Source organism: Akebia trifoliata, chromosome 3 (genome assembly GCF_017979445.1).
Source record: "Akebia trifoliata isolate Shusen 1 chromosome 3, ASM1797944v1, whole genome shotgun sequence".
Classification (NCBI taxonomy): Eukaryota; Viridiplantae; Streptophyta; class Magnoliopsida; order Ranunculales; family Lardizabalaceae; genus Akebia; species Akebia trifoliata.
The window spans coordinates 30,051,088-30,077,572 of record NC_141377.1 but is presented as its reverse complement, the minus strand read 5'-3'; the positions used below and the strand labels follow the sequence as shown (position 1 = coordinate 30,077,572).

Here is a 26,485-nt window from a genome sequence, read left to right as displayed (position 1 = left end):
CTATGGACTGATCATATTCCATATCGAAGTTATCTTTGGTTCATATACCTAAATTAGGTGATAACTGTCTAATTTCTTAGAATATCCCCCAGTCTAATACTTTTTATTTATTTATTAAAAGGTGTCGAGGTGTTTTTAGCCCTATACATCATGTTCATGTCTGTTAGGGCGGTGGTAATACATGACTTCTTGATACAATAAAAAAAAGAGTAAGTTGGCATATTGTTAACTTTCGTTCTACTAAAGATGACTGCAAATCCTTTATGACGGGGAATCACCAATCATCTTCGCCATTAACCTCTACTAGTAGGTACCATGCAAACGGGGCAATTCGTTTGATGATTTTGATTGTTTCTTGGTTGTCCTCAAAGTAGGCTTTTGATGCAAGAGTCGCCAAGGCATCAGCATGTCGATTGGATGCCCTGCCTATGTAGAGTATCGTTGTGTTTGCAAACCATCTAAGTAGATCTTACATTCTTACGTGATATGGTGCTAGGGATATTTCCTTGAGTACGAACTCACCTTTTACTTGTTTTGTTAGAAGATTTGAATCTGTTTTTATATCTAAGTACTTGATTCCCATTGTTTTCTCCACCTCATCCTATGAGGAAAGCTTCATACTCCGCGAAGTTATTCGAATAATTAAAGGCTAATTTAATCGACATTGACGTTGACATCCCATCTGGAGTTGCAAGTACTATCTCGACTCCTATGCCATTTGTTGTAGATGACCCATCAAAACGCAACATCCATTGTTTGTTATTTATTATTCCAATCCTAGTGACTTCCATTGCCTCTAATAAAAAATCGAAAGGCACGACTCCTGATATCATTTGATCGGCACTTGGGAATGTTGCTAAGAGATTAACAAATGCTTGGCCCATTATTGCCTTTAGAGGTACATAAGTAATGTCAAATTCAACTAACATTAACGCCCACTTTGCAATTCTTCTAGAGAGCGCTGGCTTGGTAAACAGGTAGCAGATTGGATCCACCCCTACTATGGCTTGAATCTTGTTAGTTAATAAATAATATCTTAACTTTTGTGCGGCATGAACTAAGGCGAGTATGTTTTTTCTACTATCTACTATTTGACTCCTGCTTCTTACAATATCCTACTTACAAAGTACACTAATCATTCAATGCTATCTGTGACTTTTTACCTAGCAAGGCGCCAATCGCTTCTTCGATATAAGCCAGATAAAAAAAGAAGGGTTTCCCTTTTAGGGGAGTTTCCATGATCAGGGTTTTACTCATGGCATGTTTGGTTCTTCAAAAGCATGTTGATGAGCCATCAACCAATTAGAGTTTGTATTTTTCCATAGTAATGCAACCAACGAATACGCCATCCCTAGGATAAAATGTCTGATGTATGATATTTTCCCTAATAAGCATTTTACCTCCTTAACCATCCATGGGGACGACATCGACTTGATAGCCTCTCCCTGTGAAGCTTCAAACTGATTCCCCTTTGTTGAATTACAAAACACAAAAAGTTTCTTGTCGAAAAGCCAAATGAGTATTTCAGGGATTCATACACAAATTGTGTTTTTGACACCTTTCAAAAACACTACGCAATGTTGACCAATAATCATCTCGTTTTTTTTACTTTTGACAACTAAATCATTCACATAGTCTTTGACTTGGTTATGTATCATATCTTTAAATATGGTGTTCGTTGCCTTTTGGTAGGTAGCGCCTACATTTTTAGCCCAAAAGGCATGGCCATGTAATAATAATTCGATGAAGATGTCTGGAATATGATTTTCTCAGCATCTTGTGATACCATCCTGATTTGATTGTAACTGTTATATCTATCCATGAATGAGAAAAACTTGTGTCTTACTATTGCATCCACTGGCATATCAATATTTGGTAACGGATACTCATCCTTTGGGTTTGCCTGATTGAGATTTCAAAAATCGACACAACATCTTATCTGTTCATTCTTTTTTTTTTTTTTACATTGGCCAACCACTACAGATGTTGGATTAGTTTAATGAAATCTATCATCAGCAATCATTGAACCTCCTCTTCGATCTACAGTTTGACTTCGTGCCTGAATTTTCGTGGTGCCTATTTGATAAGCGTAGCAGTTGGCATTACATTTAAACGATGGAAAACCATATAGCAAGATAAACCCAACATTTCATTGTATGTCCAAATGAAAATATCTTTAAATTCTTTTATTAAACTTGTCATCGTTTTCATTTCCTCGTGATTCAAACTTTTGTTGATAAGTATCAGACATTTCTAGCCAAGCTCTCCCAAATCAATAGTTTATAATTCATTCATTCTTTTATTTTAGTCGGGTCTATAAAATGTTGGCTTCTGTTGCATCTTCGACGTAGCTCATAAAACTTGATTCTCCGGAAGGAAAAACTAGATCCCCTCTGGGTAATCGTCATAAACAATATGTTGCATTTCCATTTAGTAGAACGACTTTTGTAACTCTTGTTCCTAATCTATTTTTGGCAGAAGTCGATTGTTGGTGTTTACAGTCTTCATTTGCAAAAGCTTTATGTTCTGGTAGTGGGGTAGCGTGTATTCCTATTCTGATTTTAGTGAAATTATTGTCATAAAATACTATTTCATCTAATCGTGCTTCTTTCGGAGCAAAGGGCGCCTTAGACGCCTTGATCGTGACGATTTTCCCTTTTACTAATACCTTCACACATTGATCATATGTATAATTGATTGCTTAGTGTTGGTATAGCCATGGCACCACCATGTGGTATGGCACGTAGCTTCCAAGATGTGAAAACATGTAAGTACCCTAGTCACTCCCACTCGGAGGTCAACGTCAATATACCTTGTTGTATCAAAAGCATGACCGTTGAACTCCTAAACTTTTGTTGTTGTTTGTATAATTATTCTTCTCGATATACCTACAAAGTCAAGGGTCGTCACTAGCAGTAGGTTGAACGATGCTCCTGTTTCTATGAAGGTACGGCTTAGCTCTTGCCCATTATTTATCATTGTCAAGTATAATGGCTTGGTATGTTCCACAAAGTTATTGGGTAAGTCATTTTTATCAAAGTTGATAACCATTAATGGCCATCGCCTATCTACACAAAAGGCGGCAACAACAATCTGGTGGGTCGTTTCCTCTTCGTGAGCTATGGCGACCAATGTTACTACTGTTTGATAGTATTTTTCTTCCAAGCATCTTTTTCATTAATTCTATTTCACAAAGTTTTTCTACAACAGTCGTGTAATCTCTGTCCTCTTTTGGTACATCATAGGGATTGTGGGTCGACATCATTATCGTTGCTCTCTTTGCATTGTGCTCAGCTTCCCTATCTGACTTTTTGGGCTAGCAACTCGCCATTGGCTATCTTCTCTATGAAATTACATTTGCGAGCATTTCATTCATCGGTGGGATGCCCAGCCATTTGATGAAAGTGGCAAAAATAGGGGGGGTGTTATTCTCAAGGTGATGACTATCTCCTTGGAGTTGGAAATGGTATGGTGTTATCACTGATCCATGTTTCTAAAAGCTCATCGAAATCCTCGACACTTCAAGGAAAGTCAGGCGAATCCTCCAAGGCAATGTCTGGAAACCTACGATCACATCCCCAAGTTTTTTTTTCAAGATCTTTACGTTTGTTGTCCAATACTACAAAAGCTTGTTGAGTATCTCTTCTTATAAGTCATTCTATTATCCAACTACGCCCCTATCCATCTCACTAGATGCTAGTGCAACTATCACCACACTTTTCTTCATGACATCATGTAGCTCAGTAAACGTAGATAGCAGTAAATTTTCTAAGCGTGTCCAGTACATAAGAGTCATGTCACTAATGCATATGTCCACAAAATGAATTTCAACCATGGCCTCATGACAATACATAACTGAATGTCGGAATTGCCGTACAAACTCACATAAATTTTCCCTATTCTCCTTGTTGTACCCTTCCCAAGTTAGCTACTATCATTTGTTCCTTAACTATGAAAAACTTTCCATAGAAAAACTTAACCATGTGCCGCTATGATTCTACTAATTTTACTGGAAGACTGTTGTACTAGGAGTAAGCGTGTTCGGTCAAAGATTTTGAAAATTTTCTCAGGCATAAGTCGTGATTTATTTTGTGCTATCCCGTAACATCTAAGAATCGTGCCACATACTTTTGAGTGTTGCCTTGCCCATTATAGGCAAGGAATGTTGGCGTGACATAGCCTTTGGGGTAAGGTTTTTGTTTGATTTCCCCTAGGTACGATGGTCGTAGTTCGTAAAAACACTTCGAACGATTTTTAGTTAGCAACCTTGATAGATCTCCCATCATAACAAATTACTCTGATGAAGTAAATGTAGTTGTTTGTTCCGAAGTTAGACTATCTTATTAAGCGTTGGAGGTGGATTCATGGGTGATTCTTCCGCAACAACTGCTGTGGAACCTCTATGGGGACCAGCTACCTCAAGTGTTAGTTGTGATGGTATAAATGTTTGTAACATTGATAAGATGTCCCGATTGGTTTGCGCAAAACCCCATAGGATCTCATTTATTGCTTTAATTGGGTTCGCTGTCTATGAGTTACTTCAACCTGAGTTGCGTTCAGGTTCATCCTATTGACTTTGTTTGTTTATTCTCGAGTGGTTGTGTGTTGCTCTCATGTTCTTGTTGGTGCTCGTCCCCAACAGAGTTGCCAAAATGTTGGCGACTTGAAATTGAATGGATAAGGTCCCTTTTAGCATCCTGTTCTTCCCTTATTTATAGGAGCCTTCTATTAATCACTTGACGTCATCTGGCAATAAGACAAGGAAATGAGTTTTCTATCCATGTCAGAGCCACCTAGAAACTAACATAGTTGGTGTCGTTCCATTGGCGTAATCATCTTCTTTTGTCATTTGCCACGTCTCATGTCCATGTGTCGTCTGCCCGTTTGGTTCCTCAACTATTTTTTGTTTCTCTTGTACATGCAAGTTATCTTTCTTTTCTCCTTCCTAACGATTTGGGTTGCGGTTATGATGCCTCTAATCTATCATGATGTATGTACTCCTTCCATGTGTCTTTCCCATCCTGGTGCTGCATCATCACTCCCTTTTACTATTTTCTTCCAATAAAAAAGTGCCAAGTGACACCCTTTTTTTTCTTGCCATTTGACTAGTCTACACTTGGTGCCCACTATGCCCATCAAAGAGACGCCCAATTAGCATTGATTAGTCAACCTTCCTAATTGCAGTTTCTTACAATTGGTATTTTAGTAAAAGTATAACTAATAACTGATTGGTATTTTAGTAAGAATAGAATTAATAAGTTGTTAGGAGTAGGACTCTTTATATATATGTGTGTGTGTGTGTGTGTGTGTGTGTGTAATTTCATCATTAAAATAATAAGTGAATATTTCTTTTAATTGTGTTTTAACACAATCCTTGGTGTGCTGAGTACTCGAAATTGTCATTTTCTCTTTGTTTGAGTAGGCATGTTAGAAACTAGGTTCCTAATAATTGGCATCAAATCATTGTTTTGAGCATGCCAGCAAAGAAGAAGAAGAAGCCAACAAGATGAGCCTCATGGAGGATCGAATTGACCGTTTAAAGAAGCAATTGCCACTATGCAAGGTACATTGGTGTCAATCCAACAAGTTATGGGGAAATTGGTGGTTCAACCCCACCCCCCCTTACCGAATCCTCAAGTATAAGCCATTGGGGTTGTTGATGGAAATTCAAAGGTAGGAGATAATGTTGGTGATCTTATTAAGTGGTCAGTTCCACGACCTCATGAAGATTAAACTGATGGACGATTGTTGCCACCCTTTGCTCATATTAATTTCCCTTGTTTTGATGGGAATAATCCATTGGAATTTATATACAAAATAGAACAATTTTTCTATTACCATCAAACTATTGAAAATGAAAAGTCTTTCCTTTCCTCGTTCCACATGGAGGGAGTTGCGTCAAATTAGTTTTAATAGTATAGTTGTACAAATCCAGATCTTATATGAGAAAAAATGGCAAAAGTTATGATGGTTTATTTTAGATCAACTTTACAAAAATCTTGATGGAATGTCGAGATTCAAGGTCCCGTCAAGTTCTTACTCTTCCAACAAGACTTTGATTTATTTCATATTATAAAAAAGTTCGAAATTCATCTAATCAACATAGTTAACAATACCAGTTATAGTACCTATCAGCCAAAGAGGAATCCTTCCAGTAGTATCGGCCATTTACCCCATTTCCCTCCATATTTCATCAAGTGGTCATGCTAGAGACATAAACAGTCATGGATAATTATAATAATGAGATCCTTCCGAATGGGATAAGAGAATTTCTAATATTCTATGTTGGCAAAGCTACAACAAGGTTCTAGATCTATACAAAGTTACCAAGAAGAATTTGAATGACTTTCCAATTGAGTTGATGGTTGGACAGATAGAGCCTTGATGGATCCTTCATTCAAGGCCTTCGAAACGAGATCAAGCAAGAGGCGTTGATATTTCAACCTTCTATATTACAAGAAGTAATGATGTTGGCTCGACGACAAGAAGATAAATTGTTACAACTTCAGCATGCAAAGCGACCAATATCGGGATTGGTTACCAATAGCCAAACACACACAAAAAATCTATATGAGATGATCATGACACCTACACGAGAGATTTCAAGAGATTAGATGAAAATTTAATGGGACAAAGGGTTTTGTTATAATTGCGATGAACATTACACTCTAAGCCATTGATGTAAGTTGTTGCAAATATATGTAAGCTGTTGCAAATATATTTACTAGAAGGACGAGATGAAGTGGATGATGAAAATACTCCAATTGAAGTTACTTTGCCGTTATGAGGACGTGGTTGATTTTTAAAAGGTGCATTGTTAGGACTATACATTATTTGATATAATTTTCTATTTCAATTAGGATTTTAGGTGTAGGTTAATTATTGATTTCATTTGTATTTTAGTAAAAGTAGAATTAATAATTGATTGGTATTTTAATAAGAGTATAATTAGTAAGTTGCTAGGAGTATGACTCTTTATTTATATATAGATGTAATTCCATTATTAAAATAATAAGTGAATATTTCTTTTAACGTGCTTTTACACAATCCTTGGTGTGTTGAGCACTCGAGATCGCCGTTTGTCTTGTTTGAGTGGGCATGTTAGGAACTAAGTTCCTAATAGAATTTGTTAAAAGTAAACTCTCAACCACCATCACTTCTAAAAAATGTTATAAGTTTCTCAAAATGCTTGGTTATGAGTGAAAGGTTTGAAAAACATAAAATACTTAGAATTGACATTAAGAAAAAAAGCCTTGATTCAAAATCTTTCGAAGGAGTTCCTCCTAAGGACTCCGTTCCTATCAACATTAGATAAGGGTGTTAATAGGTACCCAATTAACCAAAGTACTGTGAACGATTAGTCGGTTTTGGATCTACCTGATCCTTACACGAGATTGGATTTTGAGGTGACTCAATCCTAAAATTCGGTCGAACCAACTTGCTAGGTCAGCTCAATAAATCATAAGTCAACTCAATCGATTCAACTTGAAAATGCACTTAATCTAGTTGGAAACTTGTCCGTGTTATTTGACTATATATAATATTTTCATAGAGAAAAAAAATTAAATATATTATACATTTTAAAATATTTAAAACTATTTAAAAAAATATTTATAAGTTTAATATATTTTTATTTGAGTCAAAAGTTGTTTTGTGAGTTGTCAACTTGACTCAACTTAATTTTCAAAACTATGTTTTAGTTTTGGGTGTGAGGATGGGTAATTGTGAAAGAATAACACTAAGGGTGCGTTTGTAACGGGAGAATTCATTATGACAGTTGAACTTTTAAGTGTTCAACTCTCAAAAGTGGAGGGTGAGAGTCAAATACTTCAGTGTTTCGTTGTTGTGAAAGTTCATCTTTTATCCTACCTTTCTTCCCCAAATTGCAAAGAGAAAAAAAAAATTTTAAAAACACAAAAAAATCAAATCACCTTATGAAGCAAAGGGTTTCCAGAGAAGAAAAGAATTGAATTTTATCTAAGTTTTTTATGGAGAAGAAAAAAGGAATGTCATGGCTGACAATAAAAAATAGGGTTTTCTAAGAGAAGAACATGAGCAAGAAGAAGAAAATGTGAGATCTTTGAGAAAAAGACAAAGAGAAGAGCTTGCACACTATTTATTGCAACTCACACGATGAACATTGAGAAATTAGTATTGAAGGCAAGACGACTGCTGAATTTTGAACAATTAGCGTATGTTAACAGCATTCACTAAATTTGATGAATGTTATATACCAAAAATGAGATTTCGGGGATTGGCATGAGTTGGCAACCATTGCATGTTAACACATCGAAACACCATATGTTGACCAACTCTCATGAGTTGCCAACTCTTATGTGTAACTCGCGGTTTTCAAACATACCCTAGTTGGGAAAATCATTTTCCCACCCAATGTAGAAAATCACTTTTGGTAAGAGAAATTGAATTCTAGCAAGAATACGTTTGATCCCATTTTCCAATAAAAAATCATTTTGGCGCCCATTTTCCATTCACAATCAAACAAACCCTTAATATCCTCCATGATCTTTCTCGTCTCTCGTATGGGTTCTCGAGGGGTTTAAGCAACTCTCTCTTTCCTCTTCTGTAAAACCATTTCAACCATGAAAAGTATAAACTTCAATCCAATTATAAACCCAACCAACATTTATCCTTCTAAGCCCCCTTTGATCACTAACACTGTAGTTCCAATTTCAAACAAATTTGGATTCTCGAAACCAACTCCCACTCTCACTCTCAAATTCAGTTTCTTCGGTTTCAGTTCAGGGGACTCGAGATTTCATCGAGGAGATGAAAGATTTCGGAACCCTAATGTTTCTTTCTCTGGTTGTCGCAAGAGCGTAATTAGGGCTGCAAATGGTTCCGATTATTACTCCACGTTGAATCTCAGTAGAGGTGCAACATTGCAGGAAATCAAAGCCTCGTATAGGAAACTCGCTCGTCAGGTGGTTCTTCAGTTCATCACATTTTTTTTTTCCTATCTATGGTTTGATTTTGTTTCGTTGGCTACGCTATGTTGTTAATAGAAATGGAAAATCTTCGTATTTCGATATATATTTGGATTAAAAAAAAAAAAAAAGAATCTTGTTGTTCTTGGGTTAGTAAATATTTGAATGATTTGAGTGGTCCTCGAGGCAATATTTTGCTCGGGAGAAAAAACTGAGACAGTCTTAGCGTGAAAATTTTAGAGATAATCCGAAACCTTCAATATTTGGGGGGTCAATGTTTCATTATGGTCTCAGCACGAAACCTTGTGAAATGGTACAAAACTTTAAATCATGGTTCAAACATACCAAAACTTTGAACCTTACTGGATTTTACTTTTACAACAGACCATACTATTGCAGCAGTCCCAAATCTAGGTCATAACTGAAACCTATCTCCCCCTAGAAACTTTCTAAATTAAGCTATCTATTGTTCCCCAACCATGGTTTTAAAACTCATTTTGACGTCTTGTCTTGTCCATGAACGAAACCGATTTGTGTCATACAAGATTTAACAAAATGACTTAGAATTAGAACAAAACATGTCTTTGAGATGACTTGTCAACTCATCTCGTTGGTGGATGATACTGAGAAAACTCAGACGAGTCGTCTTGGTCTCAGACAAGATTTAAAACCATGTCCCCAACTGCAGCACCAAGCCTTGTCCCAACTGAGCCCCTTGGATTCCATATATACATCGTTTAAGCCCTAAAATTTAACCCTACACCTGCTGCCCCTGTTGTAGCCCTAAAGACAGACCCACAGTCCAATCTTCAATTCATCTTTTCTAAGTTTTATTTATTTTTTTATTTATAGTTCCTGGAAATTCTGTCCAAATATTTGAACCAGATTATAACACCATACATATTATTATTCTTTCAACAACTAAAGCCCTTTCTGCTTAAACTTATTATTGAAATACTTGAAGGGGATCAATCTTCACATTGGATTCGTAATTGAAACCCTAAGTGAGTGGAAGTCCAATCTTCCATTGGCATCCCTCCTCTTCCTATTTGAGGGATTGTGACTGCCTTGGAATTTTAATAATTATTCATTTGATGTTCTTGTGTTATGGATGAATGGGGGTTGGTTTATTTTTTTTTAATTGCATTTGGTTATCTTCTCTTGATCTCAAACCCTCCATTTAGTTAAACACCATAGTCCTGCATCAGTCTTTGTTGAATGGCTTCAGTTGGGGGTGAGTTTCCACCTTTCAAAAAGGTTGATTTGGAGTCTTATTCCATTCATGATTACTTGGGGAATTTGGAAGGTAAGAAATGCTAGAACCTTCAAGGGGAAGATGCTTTCTAGCCGTGAGATCTTTATTTTGGTTATTGGGCTTTTATTATTTTGGTGTAAGGTTTTCAAATAATTCAAATAGGTCTTTTTTTGAGGATTTTTTAGTCCGGTGGGAAAGTGTCTCTAATCTTTCAGTTAGTTAGTTTCCCTTTCTTTTGTTTTCTTTTTCTGGGTTGGTTACCTTGACCTTCCCTTCTTATTATTTGTATTTCCTTTAATCTATCCTAAATTTTTTTTTCTTTGGTTGCTTTGGTTTTGATACTTCACTTTGTGGAATTTTAAGTTCATATTTGTTGGTTCTTATGACATTTTTACATTTAATAAAACTGTTGGTATCTTCTTGTTTTTGGAACAGTATCATCCAGATATGAACAAGAGCCCTGGGGCTGAAGAAAATTTCAAGAAGATCAGTGCTGCATATGAGGTGCTCTTTTTTCAGTTTTCTTGTTGCTCCCCTTTTTAATATGCAGTTTTTATTTAACCTTCTGAGTTATGCATTGTACTTGTTCCACTGGAAAATGCTTATATGGTCTAGTTTCATGTGTCATGCTTCTTGGAAGTTAAATAAGTTGTATGTTAGTGACTTCTTAAACTTGCATCTAAAGATGTAGGACATTGATGTTGGACTAAATATTGTGAGATTGGATTACAAGCTAATTCATGTGTGTGTGTTTATTGATAGCGTGTTCATTCTTTTTCTTTGTATAGTAATGAAGCTTTGTGTAGGTCCTATCAGATGATGAGAAAAGATCTTTATATGACCGCTTTGGTGAGTCTGGTTTACAGGCAGAATATGATGGATCTGGTTTAGGTTCACAAGGGGTAAGAGCTCATTCATCTCTCCCTTTAGTGCTCTACAACACCTTAAATAAAGGAGTTTCTTCTTCATTTATAATGCATTTTTTTCTCTTCGAGAACCTAGTCAAATCCGATAAGGGTGCAGTGGATGTTACAAAGCCCTGTTTTCTTTGTTATATGAAATTATTTACTTTTCCTAGGTGGACCCATTTGAAATCTTTGATGCATATTTCGGAGAGTCGAATGGGTTTTTCGGAGGCAGCAATTTTAGGAATAAGCGGAACCAAAATCTTGATATTCGGTAATTATCAGGCGATACTTTTCTTTCTTTATTGTTTTTGCTGGCTTTTGAACTTATTATAACATTTGGCTGAGACCATTATGTCTAGGAAAGTAAGAATTTATAAACTACTCATTAGAACCCCAATGACCTGTTGAATATCTTTTTATTGTAGGTATGACCTGTTTTTGAGCTTTGAAGAATCAATTTTTGGAGGACATCGGGACATTGAAGTTTTGTGTTTTGAAACTTGTGATAATTGCAAAGGAACTGGTGCAAAATCTAGCAGTTCCGTAAAATCATGTAGGGATTGTGGAGGTAGGGGAGGCGTCATGAAAACTCAGAGAACACCTTTTGGGGTAATGTCTCAGGTAATTTGGGATTTTGATAAAAGAAAAAAAGACATTGTGATTGTTGCTCATTAAGGTCACATGATGTCTTTTTTGCATTCAGTTTAGTTTATTCACCGATGCTTGGCTTTTGCTTCCCACTGTGAAGCATTTTTTCCGTATTGATCCCAAAATATTGAATTTTTCGGGTTGTCTCGTAATATTTTGGTCAAGACTGTCTTGTTTTTTCTTCTTTGTTCTTACTAGAGCATTGCCTCGTGACAAGATTTAAACCTTGACCTTGTCTTGGCACCTTAATTTCCTCCAAATCTGCAGTTGCTAATTAATGATCTTAGTTCATATAGTTTTATTTATGGACACTTTCTTGCCTAGATCTGGTACCACTTTGTTTAATGTCCTTATCATGTTAACACTCTTACCAACCTTTAGCGATCTTCATCATCGCTAAATTCTTTCCCAAATCATTATACATTTTCTCATCTAGTAGATTACTTTTTCTCGTCATTTATTTCTTTGTTTACTCTTTCCAGCATTTACAGATTTACCTATGTTAGATAAATAGTCTCTTATGTGATCTCTAGGTATCTACTTGCTTAAAATGTGGTGGTGATGGTAAGATAATAACTGATAGTTGCCGAAAGTGTGGTGGCCAAGGTAAAGTGCAGTCCAAGCGAAGTATCAAAGTAGTCATTCCACCTGGTGTTAATGATGGAGCAACCTTGCAAGTTCAAGGAGAAGGGAACTTTGATAAGAAATGGTATGGATTTGAAGGAGAAACTTGATCACAAGAAGTTTATTATATTGGTGGAAAAACCTTTATGTATATATTATATGTGTATATTTTTTTCACAATATTTTGTTAGCTCAATGTAACCACTACTTGAACCATATATTAACAATCTTGAAAAAAAAAGGACTCTTTTCCTTGCACTTTTGGGTTCACATTTTCCATCCATTCTCTTTAAACCTTTTAGTCAGACTTTTTAGTGTTGTTGTTACTTCTTTCTTTACAATAAGAAAAGCAGAATGAATCTCAATGATGGTTATCTAAAAAAAAGGTGGTTACCCAACTTGCTTTCATGTAGGGGCATAGCAGGAGACCTCTATTTGTTTGTTCATATTGAGGGAAAACCTGGACTTCAGAGGGATGGTCTTAATCTTTACTCAAAGATTAGTATCGATTACACTGAGGCAATACTAGGAACTGTTATCAAGGTAATTTGGGTTATTAATGCATTATATAAGACCTGCAGCATGTTGTCGGTTTACTACCGTTGAAATGTTTTTTTAACTGGATTCCAGTGAATGCTAAAGTTTCTAGTCTCAACCTACATAGATTATTTGTTTAACTTGAGAATGTTTGGTCTTATCTTTTGTTTGTTCTTGATGCAGGCCATCAAAACTATCCTAAGATGATGATTCTGAGATCAATAACAAATTAACGTGGACAATTCAGAATATAAAATAAAGCTCTATAAACCATTAATTAATTAGAAATGTGTAATAGGCAATTATAAATTAATCTAGGGCCAAATCATAATCCCACAGTAATAAACTGTTTAAATAGTGAACAAAGTTCCCATAGAAATTAGGATTTCCACTAAAGGTTCAACAATACTCAATTGAGATTCTCTTGATCGTTTAATGGATTTCAAGAATTAGTTTAGTTTCAAGTGTGTGGTCAATTAAAGGAGTTGATAGTTATCATAAGTTAGGTCTTGTATAACAAACTATAAGACAAAAAGAAATAGGTTTTGGTTAAGGAATATGGATTGATTTGGGTTTTAAGGCCACAGTTAGGGTTTTGTTGGGACTAAACTTATGATAGGAACAATGTTGTGAAATAGCATATGTTTGTATGTAAAATAGCAATGTTTGTGTTATAGCATGAGTCTGATTTGTATGTAAACAATATATTTATAGGTTCATACCTTATGTAGACATATCTCTTTTGCGCTCCATGCTACCTTGTAATTTATATCAACACCGTGATATTGTTGAATTTTTGACACTATATCTTAGGGCTTTAATGTTAGATTACCTCTCAATTTTCCTTGATAAAGTTTGCAACCCATTTGGTTGAATTCTCCAAATTTTCAGAACTCTTCATATTCATTTCACATGTGTGTTTATTGTATGGCTTCACTTCAAACCTTGGTGTGCCGTCTACTCTTATACAGTAATTACGTTATTTACAACTTTTTTCTCTGCATGAATAGACAAGACGATTAGGTGAGTTGATGTCATGCTTGAGATAAGATTATGAACTGCATATGTCCTCAAATCCCTTTTAAGTGCTTTCCTATCTTTGAAGCATTGGCCGACGTAAAATTTTATGTACTTTTTGTAGGGATTTTTTCGATATACTTAGAACGCTCAAATTCAATCCTTTGAAACGCTAAGTTTGGTGGAGTTTGATGTTCAACTTCTTCTTTGACATGCCTTGTTTCTTCTTCCTCTGAGATCTCCATGTTCTCTCTTGTGTTGATCAATCCAAACATTGCTTTGGTATTGTTTCTCATTTCGTGAGTATTTTCTGATTCATAATCCCAGCCCAATGATTCATACTCATCTGGGTTAGGGAAAGATTGAAAACTATGGGTTTCATCTCCAAGACAAGTCATCTTCAACCTTAATGTTATATCTATTTCAACCTACAAAACTTAAGGTAAGATAGGCCTTTGGGGAAGTTAAAAAAAAAAAGATAAAATTTTGGTAGAAAAATCAGAGATTTTTTACAAAAGGATAAGGGCAAGGTTGAAAATGATCAGTTGATAGGTTAAAATAAATTTACCATAGTGGTTTAAGAGCTTGAAGATAATGGATTTTGAAAGAAAAATCAAGGTTTTTTTTTTTGACTCAGATTGAAGATGAGTGAGAGAGAGAGGTTACCTGGACAATCATTGGGGAAGATCATATTCATTGGGAAAGAAAGGGGTGTGGAGTCAGAAAATCCCTTCGAAAGTGGCTTTTTTTGTTTGGTGTGCCTCCTTGAGGAAGACTCTCACAATGGATTAACTGATGAGATGTTGAGTGCATGGTCTGAATGTCTGCTTGCTATGCTTAGCAGATAAGGAATCCATTGACCATCTTCTTCTGCATTGCTCTTTTTCAAGAAGTATTTGGTACTCCTTTGCAAGATTTGGTATGCTGGACTGTCTTCCTGCGAATGTTTTTTCCTTATTCCAAGCATGGCAAGAGTGGGGTAGCGCATTCATTCATGGAAAGAGAGTGCTTTGGAATTTGGCGCTGTTTGCTATTTGTTGGACCATTTGGAAGGAACGAAATTGTAGGTGCTTTGAAGGCAAGGGGAGCGATGCATTGGATGTGATTTTGATGACTCTTGCTTGTATTTTCTTTTGGTGCAAGGTGTTCATTGAATTTTGGGGAGTTTTTTTCCGATGATTTTGTGGTTTGATCGGATTGGGTCTGTGCCATACCTTTTATTTGATTCTGTAGTTGTAACAATTAGTTGGTCTCCTTGACCACTCCATCAATAAATTTCGTTATCGTTCAAAAAAGAAAAAGATCATCAGGAAAATCACCTAGTCGCTAACACCTAGTTCGTAACCCTAAAGAGAGATGAAGATTGAAAGTTGATAGTAGAGAGAGGAGACCGAAGGGTTCTTAAAAATTTTAAGAGAAAAAAAACATATTTTTCTTCTTCTTATTGTTGTCATTATTATTATTATTAGTTGAATTGTATATTAACAGATCGGATACACCACAATCCGAATCCATATCCAAAAAGCATTTCAAAGTAAAAAAGTTATCTGAATTTGAATCCAATTTTTTTTTTTTTGAATACAAATTCAGATTTTAATTGTCCATTGACAGCTCTAGTCAATGGTTAAACACTTTTTAGCGTGTATAATTGTGTAGAAACATGTTATGAGGTTCATGTATTCATGGGTAAATATTCAATAGTGGTTTTTCTCAAAAGATATGTTGAAAAACTAGAATAATTGTCTAATGTATGAATTATTATTTATTTATGTTTTCCTCAAACTTTCCCTTCGCCAACTTATTCTCGATCCGCAACTTGGTGACTAGGATTTGAATGATTGGAATGAGAAATTGTTGTGTACGTTGTGGCTTCGAATTATCATTTTTAGCTAATGAATTAATTCTTTTTATACATTTTTCATCCCATTTAGGTTAGTTGAACTCATTTCTTTGGCCTCCAAAAGTTTCTCTCCCCTTCTTCATTGTGCCTGCGTATGTATGCGTGTTCACATTTGTAAGATTGTGTCGATCAAAAAAACATTTGTAAGATTGTGTGTGTGGGCACTCGTGCAATGGGGGGGCGGGTAAGTTGGAAGAGCAACAACTAGTTACATCTGGTATCCAGAATAATACTTGTTTATTGATATGGAATTGTCAAATTATTGCTAGGTAGAAACAATTGAGGGCTTGAGAGATCTTCAAATTCCTTCAGGAATTCAGCCAGGAGATACAATAAAATTGCCTTTCATGGGGGTTCCGAACATTAAGAAACCATCCATTCGAGGCGATCATCACTTTGTTGTGAACGTTGAGATCCCAAAAGACATCAGGTTCAATTCTTTTCCATGTCTTGCTTCTACTTTTAGTGTATTTGTTTTGGTTCTTACTTATTATTACCTCCAACTTCTCTTTTGAGCATATTTACGACTCAATTAGTTTCTGTAGCAAACAGCCTAGAAACTGTTGCTGCAAGTCTCTAGGGCCATCGGTTGGCCTAAGAATAGCAACCCTGCTGTTACTGTAAAGTTTTAATGAGGTCTAATGATCCTATCACATGTTATGATTAGGGATGGAGTAAAAAACCTCCGTAGGGGTGGTGATTTAAACTAAATGAGAGGTTTTGAGGTGGATTTAAGAGAGGAAGTGCGATGGGGTTGTAGCAAGGTAGAAGGAGAGGCGATGGAGGTAGGTTCTGATACGAAGTTGAAAATAAGATAATAGTGAAAAGTGATTAATTACTAAGCCCTAATTAGGTTTTAAGGTGATTACATAGTCTAATAAGTGAAAAGACTAAAAATGACAAAAGACCTATAAAACTAATAAAATAAGAGTTATTCAACAAGTACCATATGCAAGAGTAGTAAAAACACAAGAACTATACTTTCCAAGTGAAAATAACACACTTGTGTTACCAATCTTAATCAAATGACTAAGAATCGATAATCTAAGATGACGAATTGTTAGACGCAAGACAAATCGTACTTGAACTAACAAACGTAGCCTGGACGGAGTAGTAGTTGTGTGGGTAGAGTTCTATTGACCTAGGATTAACCTGGTATAACTATCACGCGATAACATGAGAGTAACATAATCTCCAGATGCACTCTGTTATTGTTGAGAAGCGATCAACCTAATAGCTTGAGTCTCCTGATCAAGCCCGATTAACTCAAGTAGATTTCCCCTGAAAATACCATTAAGTATCTACAAAATATTTGAAAGACTGATGAATATACTTCTGTGCTCCACGGCCTCCCCTTGAATAATGACCACCATTGCCACCTCAATCACTTGATCTTAACCAAAATAGAAATAACAAATCGAGTAATAATGCTGATGTTGGGACTACCACCAATAGAAAATTAATGGAGACCCACGTAAACTTCGGTAATTGAAGGAATAGTATGACCATCCAGAAACTTGTGCTTGAACTGGCCCTTATTTAGAGGGTAGACTGAACCGAATAACAACTTGGCACTCTTCACGATTTTTTCGTTGCTTCTCAATATCTAAGGTAACTGGCTGATAAGCATCAACTCCTACATTTCAACCAAGATAACCTCTAGAATTTTCTCTTCTTTATGCTGAGAGATGTTCTTCTCAAACAATTGGTAGACCCGATGGATATTCCTTTAAAGAGAAAAATATATCACAAAAAGTCTCCCATATGGATTTGACAAGATTTAGAAACATCACTTTGGAACTAATAAGGATTGATATTTTTCCAAAGCCAATTTATAATTTGAGAAATTTCTAAACCTATCAGGGAAAACTAGGAGCATCAAATGGTGACTTTTTTAGATAAAAGAAAGTGACCCTTTTCTTCGGCATAAGGAATATGAATAGATTTGGTGCATTGCAGATAATTAAAGCTATTTAATTTCATGGAGGTAATTGGACCACCTAAAGAACTAAATGGAGATGATATCTTGATCTTACAGCCCATACCGTAAAAAGAGCCATGAAATAAAGGGAAACATCACCTGACTACACATTAGCTAATTCCATGCGTCTAACCAAAAAATCCTTTCTTCTTCCAATTTTTCTATCTTCCCATTCATTACCGGCGGTCCCTTCTTCCCCTAATTCTTTCCATTCTACCAATGAATAATCTGTAATAAGTCGCAAATCCGGATCGGCCAATTGTTCTCTGATAGCACCTGCTCCAGTATTTTCAGGATTGGATTTCATATTCGAATGAACCTCGTTATCGTAAGAAAGTGGGTTTTTTAGCTACAAGCCTAGCACAAATTTTTTTGGATAGGTTCCGATATGATTTCCTCACTAAAGGGAGGAGCATGTTACATTGAAATAGAATGGATACTTCATTCTTCTGCATAAACATGCCTATAGGCACCAAAAAAACGACACTAGAAATCACCACTATGCACTTTAAGCTTCACACCTGCACTACGCGTATGTACGAGGAGTATACAAATAACCATGGGGTGGTTGCACAAACAAAAAGAAAACTTGTTCTCCCCCAAAATTTGGAAACCCTAGATTTCAAAGAAAGGGAAGAGGAAAAAGTAGGAAGAAAAGAAAAACTCTAAATAGAAGGATTTGAGAATAATTGTGTCAAGTCTCTTTGTGAGAGCTTGACAGAAATTTATATTAATTAAAAAGGTTAAATTACAAAAAGCCCTTACCAATAAGGATTAAATATAAGACTATCATTACTAAGAAATTAAGACTAAAATAGTAACTAACTAAATTATTTCCAACACTCCCTCTAAAGCTGGGGAGAATATATCAACTAAATCCAGCTTGATAAGATGAGAATTAATGATAGACGGACCAACAGACTTCGTAAGCATATCGGCAAGCTGATTTGAAGAAGGAACGAAGACTGTCTGAAGGTCACCAGATCGAACTTTCTCCCTAAGAAGTGGATATCAACCTCAATGTGCTTTGTTCTTTCATGAAGAATGGAATCAGAAGCCAGCATAATAGCATATTTGTTATCACAAAACAGAGTAGAAGAGCCAGAAACAGGAAAACCCAACTCTGTCAGCAAAGAGCAAAGCCAAATTAGTTCACATGTACTAAGGGCCATAACACGATACTCAGCTTCAATAGATGAACGAGATATCACATTCTGTTTCTTACTTTTTCATGAGATAAGATTATTACCATAAAATGTACAAAAATCATAGGTAGACCTTCTATCTATAAGAGACCCTGCATAATCAGCATTTGTAAAACAAAACAAATGCGACTGAGTAGTGGACGAGTAGAAAAGTCCAAGACCAGGACGTGACTTCAACTAGCGAAGAATGCGATAAATTGCATTAAGATGAGAAGTATTCGGAGTATGCATGAACTGACTGACCACACTGACCGCAAAGAACAAGTCCGGTCTGATGTTAGTCAGATAAATCAAACGGCCTACAAGTCTCTAATAAGAAGATGGGTTTGATAAAAGGTCGTCAGAATCAGCTTGAAGACGATGATTATGATCCATAGAAGAGGAAACAGGACGACAACCAAACATCCCAGTATCCCGAAGAAGATCCAATTTGTATTTACACTGAGGAAGTGAGATATTACGGTGAGAGCGGGCCACTTCTATCCTCAAGAAGTACTTGAGTGGACCTAAGTCCTTAACCTCAAAGACACGACCCAATAACGTTTTAACATTGTCAATCCACTGTGCATCATCACCAGTCACAATGATGTCATCCACATATACCAAAATAATGGTACAACAACCATCTACTTCACGACGAACAAAACAAGTATGATTTGAGTGACATCTCGAAAATTTCATAGAAAGAATAACCTTAGAAAACTGAGGAAACCAGGTTTGTGGGGACTGCTTCAAGCCATACAAAGACTTACGAAGGTGGTATACCTTCCTAGAATACTCCCCTTGAAAACGAAACCCTGGAGGAGGATTCATATAAATAACTTCAGTCAAATCACCATTCAAAAAAGCATTCTTCACATCAAGTTGGTGAAGTGGCCAAGAGTTACACGCAACTAAGGAGATAAGAAGACGAACAATAGAGAGTTTAGCGACTGGAGCAAACGTAGCACCAAAGTCTTTCCCTGGAGTTTGTTTAATCCCTTAGCAACTAGGTGTGCCTTATAATGATCAACAATACCGTCTGCGAGATATTTCACAATGAAGACCCATTTACAACTAACGGTTTGTTCCTTAGATGGAAGAGGCACAAATTCCCAAGTATTATTGTTTGCAAAGTATCCATTTCAACAGTCATAGCTTTTGTCCACTGAGGGTCTCACAAAGCCTCTGATACAGACTGAGGAACTCGAATAGAATCAGTAGTTGCAAGGTAGGCCAGATAAGAGGAAGAAAGACCCTGATAGGAAATAAACTGGGCAATAGGATGATTAGTAACACACCGCCGCTTACCTTTGCGAAGGGCAATAGATAAGTGAGAGATAGAAATAGAAGGGATAAGAACATGTATAGGTTTGGAAGTAGAAGAGGGTATACTTGAATCCAAGGAGGTTGACAAGGGTATAGAGGGGTGAGTGCAACAAGTGTAGACCTGAAGCGACGGTGAAGACGGAGGAAAAATTGGAGAAGGTAGCATGATAGGAGACACGTCTGCAAAGTAGTAGAATCTTGCAAAGGAGATGTAATATGAACATTTTCAAAGAAGGTAACATCAAGAATGTGGATGACACGACGAGAAACTGGATCATAACACCGATACCCCTTGGACATAGAGGAATAACCCAAAAAAATGCATCGCATGATTTTGTCATCCAATTTCGTATGATTGGGGGTCTTGTCCTGAACGAAACTCGTGTACCCAAAGACATGAGGTGTAATAGGGAAGAAAATGCTATCAGGTTGAATAACATGTAGGGGCACCTGCCCCTCTAAAGTGCAACTTGGAACGCAATTAAGGAGAAAAGTTGCAGTAAGGACTGTCATATTCCAAAATGCCTTTGAAACATGTATTTTGCGAAGAAGACAATGGTCAATGTTCATGAGATGGCGGTTCTTGCGTTCCGCCACCCCGTTTTGTTCAGGAGTATAAGGACAAGTCAACTGGTGAAGCATACCATTTTCATGAAGATGGGAGCGAATACCATCAGATATATATACCCCCTCCCCCCCATTATCTAACCTAAGGGATTTAACAGTTATATTGTACTGAGTCTGAATCATTTTAAGAAAATTAACAAAAATTGGGAGCATTTCAGAACGGGAACGCATAAAAAAATCAAGTGCAACGAGAGTAGTCATCTATAAATGTAATATAATAGCGATGACCATTAAAGACACTAACATGGGAAGGCCCCCCCATACATCAGAATGAACTAAATCAAATATTGCATTAAATCGATGCATACGAGGAATATAAGAAGTATGTGTATGTTTAGAAAGTTCACAACAGAGCATTGAAATTTATGTCCACTACAAGCAGTTTTTAAAGTAGGAAATACAGAATTTATGTGTTGAAAATTGACATGTCCTAAGCGAGCATGCCATAAACCTAGAGTCTGTGATGAAAAAATGTGACTGCCAGATGATAGAAGCACGGAAGCCGAAGCAGCAGTAGGCTGAGATCCAAACAAGTATAGCCCATCCCTCTCATACCCCTTGCCAAAAATCCTCTTTGAAGTCAGGTCCTGAAAATGAAATGAGTAGGAAAAAAGTAATTGAGCAATTATGAGATTTAGTAATATTGCTAACATATAAAAGATTAAGAGATAGGTGAAGGACATGATGCACAGAATTTAGAGAGATCCCAGGAGATAAAGGGATGATACCCTTGCTGTGGATAGGTGTAAGAGATCCGTCAGCAAGACAAACCTCCCTATGAGTGGTGGAAAAAATAGAAGAAGTAAAATGGCTAGACTTATCGATCATGTGATCAGAGGCACTAGAATCAATAACCCATGTCAGAGGAGTAGAGTTAGACTGAGTGACATTGAATGCAAAGGATGTACCTGGAGGCGTAATACTTGAGGCCGCAGTCGAAGAGGTTTTAGTGTGTGCTTGGATCTGATCTCAGAAAATATTGGCAATCTGAGTCTGTAACTGTTGTAAGTTAATCGTCCCAAGTGAAGGAGGATCAGTGAGATGAATAGATGAGGACTTCACTGTAGCAGCACGAGGAACATTCTGTCCCAAAGATGAAGTGGAGGAAGATCGTGGTATTAGATGAGGATAGAGTTGAAAGCAGCGAGCCTTCTCATGACCAATCTTCTTACAATGACTACAAGTAAGACCACTCCCTTTACCACGACCACGGCTACCACGAGTACAATTTCCTGATCTAGAGGTACAAGGGTCGAAGAAACTCGAATTGGCAACTAAGGCCATCTGATCTGTAACTGGAGCAGAAAGAATGCCAGGGACTTGAGTTTGAGAAGGGGCAGTATGGCGACGATGCTCATCACTGTCAATGGTCGCAAATATCTCAAATAAAGAAGGTAAAGGAGTGGTGTTGAGGATCTGTGTTCGAAGTGCCTCAAATTCTGGACGTAGACCTATAAGAAATTGATAGGTCTGATGTCGAGCAATCCGCTTGACAACATAATCGGCCGCCTCTGAAGACAATTCAGCCATAGACTCATAGTGAGAAAGTTCTTCCCAACTTTACTGAAGATATTTGAATTAATCGGCGACACTTTGAGTCCTTTGGGTAACTTGGGCAATGTCTCGATAAAGTTCATAAATCCTTGAGTCATTCTTGGAATGTGCGTATGTCCGAGTAAGCGCCGACCATAAAGATGGAACTGTCTCATGGTACATGAACATGGTATAAATGCGCTGATCCATGGGTTAAACAACCATCTAAGGATAGTGCAATTGTTGATCTCCCATGATTCAAATTTAAGATTAGTTAGAGGTGGTTTAGTAATAGTCCCAGAGAGCCATTCAAATTTCCCTCTACTCCTTAGAAAGAGACGCACAGATCAGGACCAAAACTGAAAGTTCCGACCATCGATAAGAGCAATGGTAATATGTTGGGCTGAAGAGTTAGACCCAAGGACTGTAGCGGAAGTTGAAATTCCTTGTGCCGATGATATTGATTTGATTTGAAGGGAGATCTGAAGGAGAAATAGCAGAACAATTTTCAAACTGCTGTCGAACTCTATCAACAACCGTCAACAGCTTGTTGCTGCAATCGCAAGTCGCAAAAAAATCTATTAGTGTCATACTCCTCCACAAGGTCAACCAGACCTGTCGCTGGACCAAAAACAAAATAAAAAAATAGGCCAAAAACCAGAAAACCATTGTCGCAGGGTCCACCAGGTCTATCGCAGGACAAAAAACGAAACCCTGTCACAGGGCCAAACCAAAGCAAACACGCTGTCGCCTGGTTGTTGTGAAGTCGTAGGACCAAAAATGATGCTAAAAAAACTATCGCCTGGTTGCAATGAATTCGTAGAATCAAACCAAAGCCAAAAAACTACTGTCGCCTGATTGTAGTGAGGTTGTTGGGACCTATCGCAGGCTCTAAGTTAGTCGCAGGGTCACAACGAGACCAAACCTGCTGTTGTTGGGTGCAAATAGATAGTAGTGAATTCGTATAACCAAACCAAAGCCAAAAATCAACTGTCGCCTGACTGCAAGGAGATCGCATGACCAAACCAAAGTAAAAAATTACTGTCGCCTGACTATAGTGAGGTCACAGGGTCACAACAAGACCAAAATTGTTGTCGTTGGGTGAATTTGAAACTCTTAGGGCTATCGTCTGGTTCCAATAACAGTGGCTGTAGCACCAAACACAACCACTATTGTGGCTTAATTACTATCGCACACACAAAATAAATTGGATGTTATGAAGAGACAAACCTAGCGGTATAAGCACAGCGCATTATTGCAGCATGTGATAAAAAGAAAGAATTTTTTTTTGAAATACCTCCGAAGGGGAGAAGATCGAAAGAGATAGACTATAGGTTAGGGTTTAGTGAGTAAAGAGAAGAAAGAGAGGAAGGAGAAAAATTCCTTGGCTCTGATACCAAGAAGGATTTGAGAATAATTGTGTCAAGTCTCTTTTTGAGAGCTTGGCAAAAATTTATATTAATTAAAAAGGTTAAATTATAGAAAATCCCTTACAAATAAGGATTAAATATAAGACTATCACTACTAAGAAATTAAGACTAAAATAGTAAGTAGCTAAATTATTTCCAACATAAATTACCCACTCTGATACCATGTAAGTTTAGGGAGGAGAGATTAAGGTTTGTGGTAGACGGGTAAATATCCAAGCAGCAGAAATTAGAAGAGAGAAGAAGATGAGGGGGACGAACCTAAAGGGTTTGAGATCCTCTATTTCTTTTACATTGAGTGGTCAACATAGAATATTAAAGTACCCTTAATAAGGTAATAACATAGAATACCCAAACTACTATTATTTAATGTAAACTAAAGACAACATAATTAAAGATGAACTAAGTAAAGATTCTAACTGAGATAGTGAGATTCATTCTTTAACTCTCTTACTATATTGGAGATGCAATTTTAGCTAAATTGATGAAGTTTGTAGGTATTTTAGCTAAATTGAACTGCTCTCTAATGCTCTTATTTTATTGACTAAGAATAGAGATGCTTTATTTCTAAGTTGGTAATATCTATGGGGATCGATACCACGTACCTGAAATCAAATTTGGCTTTATTCACTAACCCTAACCCCAATGCAGAATTGATACAGATGATACGATTGAAGACTTTACCCAGCTTGAAGTGACACAACATCTGTGGAAGAAATCAAATGACCCACTAGATAAGGTCACTAATAAGTCAAATTTATAATCAGAATATGGTTAACTAGACTTACCAAGGAATTTTGTCGAGTAACACAAGAAGTATGACATTTCATACCTAATGAAAGTATAAACAAGTCGATTCACCTACATGTTGATGGTTTTACTCGGTTGCATATTTATATCAATTTGTTTTTATAGATTTTCTTTGATCATTAATTGTTTCCTCTTATGACTATGTTCTTTTGTTACTTAAGCTTTAATTTTGTGGTAATGGCAGTAATGCAGAACGTGTGCTTGTTGAAAAGTTGGCTTCGCTTAAGGCATCATACAAAGCCCATACTAATGGTATTTGTTTTTTATTTTTTTGCCTATGCACCATCAATGAATAAAAGTGTAAAATGGTTGAGACTATTGCTTAAAGCTGATCAAAAAGCTTATTTAGGATTTTATGATCTATACTTCTCCAGGGACTCGCAAAGGTGATACGATGAAAGAAAGCAGGGCTTCAAGCAAAGGAACCAGTCGGATTACATCTCTTTTGCGCTCAGTTAAAAACATTTTTGGGTATGTTATAGTCTTAACAGATCTACACTTCAAGTAACATCTTTAGTCAATGTATGTTGCTTTTTTTTTAGTTCTTTCCTTTCGTACTTCATATGTGCAATAGTTTTTTAGTTCTACATTTGGTAGTTGGCTCCAAGGGTTCTTAACTGGTCAATATATGCAAATAAAAGTTGATGATGAACCATATGGCTTACAATATTGGACCAAAACCAACATTTTGAATATAAATATGAGAACGGGAGACTAAGATAAGTCACTTTACCGTATGAGTTTTATTTGGTGACTGGTGATTGATAGAACCCATCAAATAAACTCTCAAGCAGATGAGTAGTCTACTTGGACATTTAGCATACACACATTAAATCTACAGCCCAGAAATATATTAATTTCAACAGTTCTCATGTCCTGGCTGCACAATATCTGTAGAAGTCCATTTTAACTATTACCTAATTTCACAGGCAAAGAGAGTCTCGGACTGGGTTTGCATCGGTATCAGCACCTATGTGGGCTTCTAGCAGACCAGATTCCCCGGTCGTGATCTCAATTTATATGGTATTTTTGGTAACGTACATATGTTCCTTGATGAGTAGGATCAATTCTTGCACATTGTTGAATCGATGGAACTGTTCTATTCCCTTTAAAAAGACTAAATAACTCCATTAACCGTTCATTACTGTAATACAGAAGACCGTGTGAAAGGGGATTGCCTATCCATCCATCCACATTCGGTCTGAAAGAAAATGTATTTCTTTTTTTCTATTGTTTCTACTTTTTTGTTTTATTATTGATGCTTTGTGTAAGCATTCTTTCTCACTTAGATGTTGAGAAGATTCAAGTAAAAGATCAAATCAAATGTTTATTTTAACAGTCTGATTTGGTAATTTGTACGCTAATTTATATTATTAACTTCCATTTTCTAGCTCTGATAAATTGTCTTAGAACCATATTCTCTCATTTTTCATTGTCTTCTTTATGAAAGTAGTGAGAAATTACAGAGCTTCGGTGCTTCACTGTTAAGTCTCTGACTATCCGGAAAAAATGATGGAAGCCTTGCAAATCATTAAGGAATTCATGACTCAACTTGAGGCTTTCAAGAGGCAATTGGGTGAGATAGTCGATGTGAATTGTCCATCACATTAACTTGTTCATAAAAATATCGACCAAGTTTATGAAACTCGGCCTAAAATAATTAGAGAAAAGTATCAAAACTAATGTTTTAAAAACTGGACTGGTCATTGACCTGTACGACTGATCAGGTCGGTCCAAATTGGTTGGACCCAAAATGAGAT

At 36.5% G+C, this 26,485-nt stretch overlaps 1 protein-coding gene across 1 annotated transcript; it reads left to right on the top strand.

Annotated features, from left to right (window-relative positions):
- The first annotated feature begins 8,368 nt into the window (after positions 1-8,368).
- Positions 8,369-26,115, top strand: LOC147406321 (Molecular chaperone Hsp40/DnaJ family protein). Its single transcript, XM_086434272.1, has 11 exons — positions 8,369-8,942; positions 10,636-10,704; positions 11,007-11,102; positions 11,279-11,379; positions 11,534-11,729; positions 12,290-12,465; positions 12,794-12,923; positions 16,104-16,264; positions 24,910-24,977; positions 25,100-25,196; positions 25,655-26,115. Exons 1-11 carry the CDS (start codon positions 8,601-8,603, stop codon positions 25,848-25,850), a joined length of 1,632 nt encoding a protein of 543 aa, XP_086290398.1. The 5' UTR covers positions 8,369-8,600; the 3' UTR covers positions 25,851-26,115.
- Positions 26,116-26,485: the final 370 nt, after the last annotated feature.